The sequence below is a fragment of the Antennarius striatus genome, chromosome 8 (genome assembly GCF_040054535.1).
Source record: "Antennarius striatus isolate MH-2024 chromosome 8, ASM4005453v1, whole genome shotgun sequence".
NCBI classification, from domain to species: domain Eukaryota; kingdom Metazoa; phylum Chordata; class Actinopteri; order Lophiiformes; family Antennariidae; genus Antennarius; species Antennarius striatus.
In genome coordinates this window covers 8,222,409-8,237,734 of record NC_090783.1, presented here as the reverse complement: position 1 = coordinate 8,237,734, position 15,326 = coordinate 8,222,409, and the positions used below count along the sequence as shown (strand labels likewise).

The 15,326-nt window shown below is 40.6% G+C and overlaps 1 protein-coding gene across 1 annotated transcript in view; it reads left to right on the top strand.

Moving 5' to 3' along the window:
• The window catches only part of ctnna2 (catenin (cadherin-associated protein), alpha 2), a 373,379-nt gene that overhangs the window by 283,613 nt on the left and 74,440 nt on the right, over positions 1 to 15,326 (top strand). The window contains exon 9 of the mRNA XM_068321606.1: positions 5,256 to 5,408. Coding sequence (XP_068177707.1) covers positions 5,256 to 5,408 — 153 coding nt within the window. The remainder of the gene's footprint in view (positions 1 to 5,255; positions 5,409 to 15,326) is intronic.

Genomic DNA, 15,326 nt, shown 5'->3' with positions numbered 1-15,326 from the left:
GGGGGCCAATTGATGTGTCAAAATTATTCCTCATGCTCCCTGGACCACTCTGTCACAATTACAAGTCCGATAAATTTTGGCATTGTTATCCTGGAAAATGATCATGCCATCCGGGAGAAAAAATCCATTTATGGGATTGCCTGGTCATTCAGTACAGTCAGATACTCAGCGGAATTAATTTTTTTGCTGAATAATATTGCTGAACCTAGACTTGACCAACCGAAGCAACCCCTGATCATAACACTGCAATTTGCTTATTGAAACCCAAACTTTGACTTTTATTTTGGCCGGGCAGTGTGTCTTAAATTTGAATAAAAACAAAAAAAACAAATTTTCTTTACTAAAGGGTTCAGTGAGTGAGCATATGTAACCAGCAGGGTTCGGTACCTCCAACAAGGTTAAGAACCACTGCTCTAGACTAAACAACATCGCTGGTCTCACCGCAGTTTGGTACGCTTTTCCTTTCATTTTAGCTGAAACTCTTCTATCACATCTCACACCTGACACTTTCCTCCACCTGTTCCATCCTGCCTGTACATGACTCTTCAAGTCTTTTCCACACTCTCCATTACTCTGGACTGTTGACCCCAAGTACTTAAAATCCTCCACCTTCTTGATCTCTTCTCCCTGTAACTTCACTCTTCCACTTGGGTCCCTCTCATTCACACACATGTACTCTGTATTACTGCTGCTGACCTTCACTCCACTTCTTTCCAGGACAAACCTCCACCTCTCTAGCTTCTCCTCCACCTGTTCCCTGCTCTCACTACAGATCACAATGTCATCTGCAAACATCGTAGTCCATGGAGATTCCTGTCTAACCTCATCTGTAAGCCTGTCCATCACCATAGTGAACAAGAAGGGGCTCAGAGCTGATCCCTGATGCAGTCCCACCTCCACCTTCAACTCATCTGCCACACCAACAGCACACCTCACCACTGTCTTATAGTCCTCATACATGTCCTGCACCGCTCTAACATACTTCTCTGCCACTCCAGACTTCCTCATACAACATCACAGTTCCTCTCTGGGCACCCTGTCATAAGCTTTCTCCAGATCTACAAATACAATGCAGCTCCCTCTGGCCTTCTCTGTGCTTCTCTATCAATATCCTTAAAAACAAACACAAAAAAACCCCCCACTGCATCTGCAGTACTCTTTTTTGTCATGAAACCATCCTACTGCTCACAAATGTTCACTTCTGCCCTTAGTCTAGCTTCAACTACTCTTTCCCATAACTTCATTGTATGGTTCATCAGGTTTATTCCTCTGTAGTTGCCACAACTCTACACATCTCACTTTTTCTTAAAAATGGGCACCAGTACACTTCTTCTCCATTCCTCAGGCATCTTCTCATTATCTAAGATCCTGTTGAACAACCCAGTCAGAAATTCTACTGCCACCTTTCCTAAACACTTCCATACCTCCACAGGTATATGGAGGTATGGAAGTCTTTCCACTCTTCATCCTCTTCGATGCCCTCCTCACTTCATCCTGACTAGTCTTTGCTACTTCCTGGTCCACAGCAGTCACCTCTTCTAGTCTTTGTTCTTTCTCATTTTCCTCATTAATCAACTCTTCAAAGTACTCTTTCCATCTTCCCATCACACTACTGGCACCTGTCAATACACTTCCATCCTTATCCTTAATCACCCTAACCTGCTGCAGGGTCCATCTCATCTCTGTCTCTCTGTCTTGAAAATCTGTATAGATCAGTCTCACCCTCCTTGCTGTCCAACTAAGAATACAAATCATCATAAGCCCCTTGTTTGACCTTTACTAATTCTACTTTGACCTTATGCTGCAAATCCCTGTACTCCTTTCTACTCTCCTCAGTCCTCTCAGTGTCCCACTTCTTCATTGCTAACCTCTTTCTCTGTATACACTCATGTACTTCCTCATTCCACCACCAAGTATCCCAAGTTTTTAAGTATCTATTTTCCTTCTAAATGACATGCCAAGTACTCTCCTGTCTGTCTCCCTGATCACATTAGCTGTAGTTGTTCAGTCATCTTGAAGCACCTCCTGACCATCCAGAGCCTGTCATAACTCCATCCTAAAAGTCATGCAACACTCTTACTTTTTAAGCTTCCACCATTTCGTCCTCTGCTCTGTCTTTGCCCTCTTCATCTTCCTCACCATCAGAGTCATCCTACACAATACCATCCTATGCTGTTAGGCTACACTCTCGCCTATCACTACTTTGCAGTCACTGATCTCCTTTAGATGACATCGTCTACACAAGATGTAGTCTACCTGTGTGCTCCTACCTCCACTCTTATAGGTCACCCTACTGTGTGTTCCTGCCTCTTCTGGAAGCAAGTATTCACTATTGCCGTTTCCATCCTTTTTTTAAACTCAACGACCATCTGTCCTTCTGCATTCCTCTCCTGGATACCAAACCTGCCCATCACCTCCTCATCACCTCTGTTTTCTGCACCAACATGTCCATTGAAGTCTGCAACAGTGACAACTCTCTCACTTCTAGGTATGCTCTGCATCACTTCATCAAAGTCCAACCAGAATTTATCCTTTTCCTCCAGCTCACATCCTACCTGTGGAGCATACCTACTAACAACATTGAACATCACACCTTTGATTTTAAGCTTCAGACTCAACACTCTATCTGATACTCTTTTTAACTTTAGGACATTCGTAATCAAACTCTTCCTTCAAGATAACTCCTACTCCATTTCTCTTCCTATCTACATCATGATGGAACAACTTGAACTCTGCTCCTAAATTTCTACCCTTCTACCTTTCCACCTGGTCTCCTGGACACACAGTATGTCTACATTCCTCCTCTGCATCATGTTAACTAACTCTCTACGTTTTCCTGTCATAGTTCCAACATTCACTCGGGCCTCGATGGATTTGGCATTGAAGTCATAGATTTGATTTGCATGTTTGATTTGGCAAAAGTTTTACGTCAGATGCCCTTCCTGACACAATTCTATATATTTATCCAGGCTTGGGACCGGCACAATAAGACACTGGCTTGTGCCCTCTTGTCACACTGCTTAATGATGTATGTAATTCATATCAAGGTAGTTTATAAGACATTACTGTATAATACTATTATTTTAAACAAAATTAGGGAAATTGTGACATTTATCAATGGCATTATGTTACTTTAATAGAGCCATTTTGCTTCGACATTTTTAGCGTCTTTGTAATTGTTGCACTCTAGTTGATATTTTTGTCTTTGAGTATAGTTAAGATGTTTATCACTTTCCCACATCAAGGAAATATAGTATAGTTATGCCGCAATGATGGCATCTTGTGGCACAGTGATAAGAAAATCAATTGTGACTTTAACATTTAAAAAGCCAAATGCCTTCCACAGACTGCACATCGATGATTTTGGACAATTAAGTTCTATGTAGACAAGAAGTTACAAAGAGTGGCTTCAGGTTGTATATGGAATTTGCAGAACTGTATAATCTACTGGCACAAGTGATGGGTGATCTGCCCTAAATAAGACATAATTCTCCTTTGTTCTTCTCCACAGCTCGACCTGGCAATTAAGTTTGCTATTTCAGCAGGTTATTTAAACAAGACATACACGTTCGTGTTTTGTTTTGGTTTGTTAGATGGATTTTCGCTTGTCAGTCATCTTAGTATTTTCCTCCCTCTCACACTAATAAACCTTTTCCTTTTTTTAATTTAGAACGAGGCTGATGATGTTTGCTTTATAACCAATTACAGAAGATTGCTTGAAAAGTTAAACAAATGTCAGTCATTCTCGTTGTTAAACACTTATCATTTTAATATCATTATTTATATGTGTGGAGAAGCGATAACTGAACCAGCAGAAGATGTTTTTGTTTATGTTAGCACTGACATTGTGTTTTCAATACTGAAGTTTAATTTTAATTATTATTCTACCACAATTATACAAGCATGACACAACTAAAAATGATGTGACATGATTAAAAAATAAAAATGAAAATAGGAAAATAATATAACGATTTAATGTATGTGTAGGGATACAGGCTTGAGATCATATGGTAGCAGTCAAACGGTATAACAAGTGTATGAATATTTTTGTACTTGAAATAAATGAAATTATGATGAACTCTGACACTCTGAGACATGGTGATACTCCATGTCAGGGAACCCACACTTTGTCTTCTTTTTAGTGCATTAGTGTCAGTCTTAGTATTGGCCATGCATGACATGCTCCTTCTTTGTTCAAGATTATGTTGTGTGTTATATTTTCCATATTGTTCATTCTAGCATCTCATCAGATATCACAGTGATTAGCATTAGGACCGATTTACTGTCTTATAAAACAAAGAGTTCCATGCCAGTTTGCTACAAAGTGATTCCATAAACAATGATTTAAGTCATGTCTGTTCTTGTAAAATGCCTTATGGGAAACATCACACCTTACAAGTAGTATATACTCATATCTACTCAGACTTTACCTCATTTACATTTTTTTATTCATTGTCTTAATGCAACCCCTCTTGCTATCTCCCCACCTAGATATTTGAATAAGCTCACTTGAAAACCTCATGCTGTAACGCTTTTTAATCCACCAACTACCCGTCAATCAAGTGCCCAACCAATCACGGCGCATTTGCCAGAAGGAATCACGTGAACAACGGCTCCTGAGAGCATCGTGGAATTAAATACACAGCTGTCACCACAAAAAATACTGTATTTTGTGATTAATGTCCATTGACATATAATGCAAACACACTGTACACAAGAAAACAAACATTTTCTTGTGTATAGTTTTGTCCGGCGTCTACCTGAAAATTCGGGCCGCTAGCCAAGTTAGCTACGGTTTTCACATCTGTCCATGTCTCTCACTTACGGCGCTGTTTTGGCTTCATCAAACATAGCGGTTCATATTCTTTGATTGTGACGGACCTCATGTTGTCATGTGGGGAACCCAGATGCTTTATTCACCAGGATCGAAGCCGACGTCTACCTGGATGGCCGGACCGTAATGCCAAAGCGGCCTTCATCTTCGTATCCGTCCGTCCCACACACACGGAGCCATTATGGTTTAGTTGGAGACAGCGTTTTGTTTTCTTGTTACAGTGAAGAAAACAAAGAAAACAAACAAATTCTGATATTATTGTTTTATTGTGGAATTTCCACGGATTCCCGCTAGTATTATATTTATTACAATAAATATTTGTCATGTGTATGTTGCCAAATTTAACACAGTGAAGTTTAACGTTAACATGACCTCCTTTCTCTTTCTATCTTGCTCTCTCTCTGTGTTTTTTGTATTATAGTTGAGAAAGGCTGTGATGGACCACATTTCAGATTCTTTCCTGGAGACCAACGTCCCTCTGCTGGTGCTCATTGAAGCAGCTAAGAGTGGAAATGAGAAGGAGGTCAAGGAGTACGCCCAGGTGTTCCGTGAACATGCAAACAAGCTGGTGGAGGTCAGTCTTCAAATATACATGGGGGCACACTGATATGCTAACATAATATCTTCTTATTCGCAGTTTACAAATTAGAGTTACTTGTAAATTATGTGCAAGTATGTACATAAGCAACACAGGTTAGGTCACCATAATGAAATTTACACTACAAGCAATGTACAGAGGCATTGTTGTTTCTATGCATGTCCTCCATATTGTACATGGAGTGCAAAGATGCCAGCCTCAAAAGCCTAAATGTACATATTTGGAATAGTAATATTGGGTTAGGATAGAAAAACTGCTATGCACAATGTCTACTAAATATGAAAACAAAAACAGACATAATATAATCTTACGGCGTGATCTTTTTTTTTTCTGAAACACACACACAAACACACATACACACATGCAAATACTGCCTTAAGCTTGAATATGCAATCTTGCTAATGTTTGTTGAATCCTTAAGTATCATTAAATCTTTTGTATAGCAAAATATGACATTTGTGACTGAAATCACACTGTGCAACACAACTTCATAACTGCATAAATTTAAGCTTCAACAATCACTCATGCTTTTTGCGCTTGTATATATAACACACACACACACACACACACACACACACACACACACACACACACACACACACACACACACACACACACACACACACACACACACATAAACTTTGGGCAAATGTACACCTCTGTACATTCAGAAGTTTTCTTTTTTTTGCCTTGGTTTGAAGTAGTCATACAGAAATGCAGTGAGTAAACAGTATCTGACTCCCACCTTGAATGCAAATTTTGTGTATATAAAGGTCCCTCAGTCAAAGTTGAGACAGAATCCTGCTGCAAGGCTAAGATATAGTCTTGTTACTACTGCATGCTGCAGGCACACTGACCTATTTAAACTAAAAAGGTAGGTAAATAATGCAAAAGCTGACACTCCACTGCCTTACATTACTGAATTCACATTTTTGGATCCAAACATGAGCAGTCTTTTGTTACTAGATTGACAGAGTAGTGGGACCTGCAGTATATATATGATGAAACAGTACAGTGGTGGCTACTCAAGACATTAATCAAGATGAATTTAGTTGACAGATGCACTGCATAGGGAAAACATTTTAAGAAAGGAGATGGCCTTGGAATGTCCATGGAAATCATGAATTATACTAATGCAGTAGGTCCCCTCTGTCATCATCCACCCAGCACACAATACTACACTCTTTTAAGTAAATGTAACAACCAGCAAAATTCCCTTTTTGAGTGTGTCTGACTATCCGTATGTATTTTATTTGTATTTGTCTGTTCATAAAAATATTCTACAGATTTTACTTCCTTACCTCTGCTTCCTTCATTGAGGCTGCAGGACAAGGTCACCATTAAAATAAGGCTTCGCCACCCAATGTGCTTTTTTAAATTCAAGTACAAGATTAATTTAAACTATTTAAAAGGTAACATGGTTCTTATGTATTGCCAGTGGGAATGTATTCCATACGTGCCACCAGTTCATGGACATCAAAAGAGTGCTACTCTCTATCGCTATTTTAATGTCAGAATGAGGCTTTTCTCTGACCTTGGTAGCTGTCACATTATGAATCACAATTCTGTTTGTACTTTATCTCCTACAAGTCTTCTATGTCTGCAATACTTTCTTTTTTTTAATCTCTAGTTAATCCTTCATTACCGCTTACCCCATGGAGTCTTTTGGCAATGCTCCTCTCTTATTCAGTTGTCTTTTTTAATATCCAAATCAGTATTTTTTTTGTAATTGTCTTATGGGCTGCAAAAACAACCACATCCATTGAGCCAATGGAATAAATTGCACATGTATTACTTATTACAGGAATATAGTATTGTAAACATAAATCTTTCTCCAGATATAGATACATAAGGATGGTTGTTTACCTTCCCTTCATCAGTTCATTAATTTTTCCTATTTTCGATTTACAGCAGTGACCTTATTTCAGACATGAACACAGTCATGGGAAAAGGCATACCTCCTGTAATTATGCATAATCAATACACAGTTAATGTAACCAATACTGAATTGGCCTTCAGAGCTAAGTGAAAAGAGGCAGGCTGCAGAAGTAAATATTATTCTGGAGGCCACTGCAATAAACAGTTTACTGGCCAGTTAACTGGGAAGTAGACACATCAGTTAGAAGGGTTTCAAGGTCTATTCATGATGATCCTCAACATTGAGCCTGTATAATTGTCTGATTTAATTTTAAATTTACCATCATCAATATGAACATTTCCTTTTGAATATGTAAATGCAGAGATACATTGGAAAACAATAATTCTGATTCCACCAAATGCAATCAGGGTATCCCCTATTAGAGCTAGTTTTATTTGAAAGCGAAGCTTTATGAATCTTCTTTTCGTGTCAGCTTGTTCTGCTACAGGTCACCACAGTGTGTCATCCCTTTCCATATTAGCCTATCTTCTGCATTCCCCTCTCTAACACCAAATGTCCTCATGTCGTGCCTCACTACATGGATCCACCTTCTCTTTGGTCTTCTATTGCCCTCTTGCCTGGTAGCTCCATCCTCAACACCCATTGACCAATATACTCACAATCTCTCCTCTGGATGTGTCCAAACCATCAAAGTCTGCTTTCTCTAACTTTGTCCCCGAAACCTCTCACCATGGCTGTTCCTCTGATGAATTTATTTCTGATCCTATCCAACCTGGTCACTCCTAGGGAGAATCTCAACATCTTCATTTCCATAGGTCAATTTATGGTTTTAACATTAAAAAACAACTGAACAGTGTGTATGAAAGGAACATTACCTTGGCAATAAAACAACTGAACAGTTGCACATACAGTATACTTAAAATTGACTGTACAATGTCTAACATAATACAATAGAGAGGTACCCCCATGAGATGATGCAGAAGTCTTACCTGTGTGAACAATGTTTTTACATATCATTCACAGCTGCTGCCATGTGCTCTTCTCCTCCGCTGGATTGCACCTAAATAAAAAAATGAATAGACTATTATTCGAGCCGTTTCCTTCTCTAATTTTACTGTGATTGCAACCGACTATGTTTAAACTTTTGCATTCCTTCCACACCATCTCCCGCTATTCTGCAGCTGCAATGCTGTTCCTCTTTCTTCCGAAAATGTCCTCAAAGTCTTCATATGCATTGAGTAAAATCTGTAGTTTGACTGCCGTAAAATACGCTGAGTACATCTCGTCTGACGTCATGGAGACCAGTTGAATTGGGACTTCACTGATGATGGCTTTTTAGACTTGTGCCGCACCTGTTCAACTGCGGGTCAACTTGCCCTTGGTTACTAAAACTAAGCCTGAATAGCCTTTGTGAAACTGCAAACCCTGGGTTTACAGGCTCAGGATAAGTCAACCCAGAGCCACAGGTTTTACTCAGGGTTTGTTAATCGTGCTTCCTGAAAAGGACCCCAGGTGTTATTTTAAATGTGTACTTGGGTATTATTTTGAAAGGAGAGCTTTTACATTGCTTTTTAAACCCACATTGAAAAAATGCCATAAAAATTAATCTTAAAGTGGTTGGCGAGATGATACTGTAAATTTTAATGTGGCCAGTTTTTTCATTGGATCCATAGAAAATGGAATTTCATGAACAGATTTCTGACAGCTAAATAACTGTTAACTTATGCATATTGCACATATGTATATTATTTGCAAATCTTTGATTCTGGCATTTGCTAGTTTTCCCTCTTGGCTTCTTCATTCATTTGTGTATTATTCAGTCCACATGTCTCAGGGGGAATTGGTCATCAGCCCTCTTTCTGAAGAATTGCTGCTGTGCCTAAGGATACAATTAAGCACGGCTTTAACCTCAAGCCGACATTTATTTTATTTGTATTTTATTTCCAGTGTCTCTAAAACTGAAAATAGAGATAAACAAATGAAAATTATACTGGCACCAAGCACGCATTCAGAAAAGAAAGCCCCTCCCCTGTAGGCTTAGGGAATCAACTAAAGGCTCTATTATCGCTCACTGAATGCATGAATTGGTGGCCTGTTAGTGTGACACATTTTAACAAACCGTACCCATGCACATTGCCATGGAGCTAAGCTTTCCTCTGAGACAAAAATGTCAGCATTCCTGCTAAGAGCTGAAATTGCTTCTACAAAGGTGCTACATAACAAGAAGTGGCAGAATTCCTGTCATGTTAGTCAGATATGACACTAAGTGGATTACCCAAGATTAAGCACGACAAAACAGAAAGCATATGAGGAATAAGACTTGTCACTTTTCACCATGCATCTCTGCTTTGAGCGAGAAGACTTCTGTAGTAATATGATAGATAGCCAAGTCTAAATCCTTAATTATGTCATATCTCCATAGGGGCTTAGTCATATCATTTTAGATTTCTTATAATGTATTTTAAATGCATTTTATAAGCATTTTGTAATGCTTCAGATTCTTTTATCATCTTCATATTCCAAGATGTGAACAATCAGGTGTTTAGAAGAGCAGGAATACAAGATAATTTCCACTTTTGTCTATTGTCTACTATACATGAAACTAATAATCTCATTTGTCACAATTTGAGTAAAATGCAGTGTGAAAATAAGTAAGACTGTAAATTACATTTTTTTTTGCCTTTTTCACAGATAAAAATTAAAAGTGCTTCATAGTAAGATAAAATGCACAGGATAACACAAGATTTAAAAGATAAGTATTAAATGACATAAAAAAGTTGTTCAATAGTCAAATGTGTATCTAAAAACATTTTTAGGTTTATCTTAAAAGAGTCATTACTCTCCACACAACAGAGCTACAGAGGAACTACAGGTGTTAAATTTTGCCACCTGACCACCAGAAACCAGAACTCTCAGGTCCGAGGACCTTAAAGCTTGCTCAAGAGATTAAGTTTTCTAGAGGTTAGTGATTCAAGACGAGCTTTTACCACAACAACCTCTAAAAGTCAGTACTAAAATGGATTATAACATTGACAATCAGCCAGTAAAGGCAAAAAAAACAAACTGCAGTGATGTGTTTCCTTGTTTTTTCTTGTTTTTTTTCTAGTTAAAAGTCTTCCTGCTGTATAGACTCAAGACATGTAGCAACAATTTTGTTACAACTCACAAAAAAAAACAGCAACTCTAAAGCCTGAACAACATGACATAAAAGCTCGTAAGCATGTGATTATTTTGGGATCCTGCGTTTAATCTGCTTTGAGATGTTTTTCAAATTCAAAAAGCAATTTTTCACAAGCAATTTTTTTTGATTGTCGCAAACAATCGAAAAATATGGATTTTACTTGTCAGGACTACTTGCCTGGATTGAGAAACCCAGAGGACCAGGTGTAACCTGTCTGTACAAAGTCATTTGGAGGAAGTTATTTTAGTCACTTTTTGATGACAGTTAAGCCATTGATTAAGATAATGTTAACTTAATTTTCTGTGTATAGACCAGTAAAGCCAGATATCATCAGCTTAAAATCATTGATCATTGTGGGTTTTTTATTGAACTGATTACAAACCAGGGCGGCACGGTGGCGCAGTGGGTAGCGCTGTCACCTCACAATACGGCGGACCCGGGTTAGAGTCCTGCTCTGTGCGGAGTTTGCATGCTCTCCCCGTGTCTGTGTGGGTTCTCTCCGCGTTCTCCGGCTTCCTCCCACCTCCAAAAGCATGCACTTCAGGTTGATTGGCCGTTCCAAATAGGAATGAGTGTGTGAGTGCATGGTTGTATGTCTTTGTATGTGGCTCCGCGGTGCACTGGCGTCGTGCCCAAAGTGTCCCCAGCCTCACCCCCTATGCCGCCGAGATAGGCTCCGGCACCCCGTGACCCGCTGCGGTGGATATAGCGGTGGTAATCTGAAGATGACTGACTGACTGATTACAAACCAGCCTAATAAAATTACATCTAATAACATTCAAACTCTGCAGTGACCACTCTGCTAGAAAGTATCCAAAAATATTTATTTTTTCCATTTATGGCAGATGTTAATTGCTCTGCCAACACATTTTAGAAAAAAATGTGATCTTTAACTGTGGTTGCGAATTTCAGCTGGAGTCAACAATTGCTACTTTAATTTGGGCTAAACCATCTGTTTAAATAAGATGGAAACAATGCAAGTTGAAAATGTACAGTGCCAAAATGAAAAGATGACTTTCTACATAAATGTAGCAGTGTTTGTAATTTTGCTCGGACGGGATGAACAACTTAGAAATAGCATATATGTGCATTTACAGTACATTTCTGAAGAACAATATTCTTCAAGTGAAAATGTTGGTTTCCAGTATTTGTTTTATTTATTTCATTCTAGTTTATCAAGACATTTCACAAGAGGCCAAATCTTTATTAGTTTCTAGCAAAGTACTTACTGAATGTATAGATTGATTAGATATTAACAACTTCTCCAATTCTTCCTTCAACCTATTACCTGTCAGCGTTATTAATCTACCAAACCATGGGTGTAACTCGTTTCCTGTGGCCCATCAATTAAACAACCTCTTTACTAAAGCCACTTTACTTCACCTACAGCAGGTTAATGACTCATCAAGAGTGTGTTCTCTCCCCTGAAAGTGATTGTCTTGGCCCAACACAGTTCTATTGATAGCATGGTGCACATATGGCTGTGCATGCTCGCATATTTTTGCAGTTGTTTATATTCGAACGACAATTAAAAAGTAATGACTGATTTTGATTATTTAATTTTCAATATTTTTTTTTATTAATTGTTACTTTTGTACGTTTTTGTAAGTTTCAGGTGTTTTCAATTACCATTATACACACACACACACACACACACACACACACACACACATATTCATATATATATATATATATATATATATATATATATATATGCTGGATAATACAGCGGTTAAGTTAACTGACTTGAATGCAGGTTGTGGGTTCGAATCCCGGTCGGGACAAACACTATCCAGTCAACTTACACAAAAGGCAGAAAGGGGCGTGGTCTGGAATGCAGGAGGGCGTGGTCTGGAATGGAGAAGGGCGTGGTTTTGAACCCCAGACATGGCGGACACTATCCAGTGAGGGTCCTTAGGCAAGACCCTTAATGCTATACCAGCCTACCTCATACATGAGTGAACACAATATAGACAAAGTCATACCGGCTCGGACGTCGCCCGGGTTAACAAGGTCCGCGTCAGATGCTAGGGAACCAGGGCAATCTGATGAGAAATGGGTTACTGGAACAAGACACACATGGACAATGGGCAGAGAATACGGACTTGTTGGAATGCTACTACACAAGTAATCCCAGAGAGAGGGGATATATAGGGCAGATGTGGGACCAATGGATCCTTCAAAACTCACAATCAAGGCTAAAAAAGAAACAGCTGTTAGCCCAGTGTTCCAACATCCGTAATCGAAAACTGCTGTCACAACTAGAGATCGATGAAATACTACAACAATGCTATGGCAAGGAGGAGCCAGGACGCCAGGTCAGCGGGGGGATATCACCCCCCCCCCACAATCCGAGATTGGGTACCAAGCCCCAAGAGACATACACAGCCTCAATAGAAGAGCTGCTGACCTGAGAAGGAAGATCGTGACCCAAATGGAAACCTGGAGCCTCCGACAAATGCCAAAGCTAAGTTGTCAAGTACCTTCAGAAGATCTGCTAGAAGATGTGAATGCTGCAATAAGAACCATCCCGACAGGGAACATAACTAAGACCAACAAGCACAGTACAGCAACAGTAATCTTCGAGATGCTGGGATATAAGATCAACACAGGGCATAACAAACAATACCCTCCATGGAAGAGATGGTTAGAGGCCAAGATAAAGGCGACACGGAGAGAAGTCAGCCAGCTAGCCAAGCTACAGAAGGGGAACATGGTGAATAAAGGGGTACCCAAGAAATACAGCAAGCTCTCCATACCTGAAGCACTCGAAACTGCCAAAGAGAGACTAATGGCTCTGGCTACCCGGCTGAAGAGATATACCAAGGAGATCGAGGCCAGGAGAATAAACAAGACCTTCTCCACTCAACCAGCAAAGGTGTACTCTCAGTGGTAGGGAAATAGCATCCGGCCAGACCCACCAAGAGCTGAGGTGGAGAAATACTGGAAGGGCATATGGGAAAGAGAAGCATCACACAAAACCGTTGCCCAGTGGCTAGTGGACCTGAGGACTGACCACAGCACCCTCCCAGAACAAGAACCAGTAACCATCTCAATGGCAGACATCCAAGAAAGAGTGTCAAAGATGAAGAGTTGGTCAGCACCGGGCCCGGATATGATCCATACATACTAGCTAAAGAAGCTGACAGCACTCCATGAGCGTCTAGCATTACAGATGAACCAACTGCTAAGGGATAGGACGCACCCAGAATAGTTGACTGAAGAGAGGACAGTCCTGATCATGAAAGACCCACAGAAGGAATCTACCCCATCCAACTACCGACCAATAAGCTGTCTCAGTGCAACATGGAAGCTCCTGTCAGGCATCATGGCGGCTAAGATGAGTAGGCACATGGATCAATATATGAGCGGGGCACAGAAAGGAGTTGGTAGTAACACCAGGGGAGCCAAGCACCAGCTACTGGTGGACAGAGCAGTACACAGAGACTGTAAGAATAGGCAAACCAACTTGTGCACCGCCTGGATAGACTACCAGAAAGCCTACGATTCAATGCCACACACGTGGATACTGGAATGTCTGGAACTATATAAGATCAACAGGACACTAAGAGCCTTCATCAAGAACTCAATGGGGAAGTGGAAGACAACCCTGGAGACTAACTCCAAGCCAATTGCCCAAGTTAACATCAAGTGCGGCATATACCAAGGGGATGCACTATCACCGCTGCTGTTCTGCATAGGCCTGAACCTCCTCAGTCACATCATCACAAAGAGTGGCTACGGATACCAATTCCGAAGTTGGACAACAGTCAGCCATCTCCTCTACATGGATGACATCAAGCTGTATGCCAGGAATGAGCGAGGAATTGACTCACTGATCCACACCACCAGGACCTACAGCGACGACATAGGGATGTCATTCGGATTAGACAAATGTGGCCGGATGGTATCAAGAAGAGGCAAGATGATCAGAACTGAAGGGGTTGACCTACCAGGGGGCAGTATAGAAGACATCAAGGACAGCTACAAATACATTTGGATCCCACGGGTTAATGGCAACCATGAGGAGGCCGCAAGGAAGTCATCCACAGCCAAATAGCTCCAGAGAGTAAGGGAAGTCCTGAGAAGTCAGCTGAATGGCAAGAACAAGGTCCAAGCCATCAACATGTATGCACTGCCTGTCATCAGATACCCCGCTGGGATCATAAGCTGGCCAAAGGAGGAGATAGAAGCCACAGATATCAAGACTAGAAAGCTCCTCACCATGAATGGAGGGTTTCACCCCAAATCCAGCATCCTGAGGCTGTACACTAAGCGGAAAGAGGGAGGCTGAGGACTAGTGAGCATCAGGGCCACTGTCCAGGAGGAGACATCAAAAATCCAAGAGTACATCAGGAAGATGAACCCAACAGATGAACTTCTCAGTGAATGCCTTAGACAGCAGAAACCTGAGGAGGAAGAGGAGGAGGAGACAACATGGAGGACAAAGCCCTACACGGCATGTACCACCGTCAGATAGAGGAAGTGGCTGATATCAAGAAGACTTACCAATGGCTGAATAAAGCTGGACTGACAGACAGCACAGAGGCACTGATCATGGCAGCACAAGAACAGGCCCTAAGTACAAGAGCAATAGAGGCCAATATCTACCACAGTAGGTATGACCCAAGGTGCAGGCTATGTAAAGAAGCCCCAGAGTCAGTCCAGCATGTGGTAGCAGGATGTAAGATGCTCGCCAGCTCAGCATACATGGAAAGGCACAACCAAGTAGCTGTAATAGTGTACAGGAACATCTGTAACCAGTATGGACTAGGAGTACCCAAATCCCAATGGGACATACCACCGAAGGTGGTTGAGAACGACAAGGCTAAGT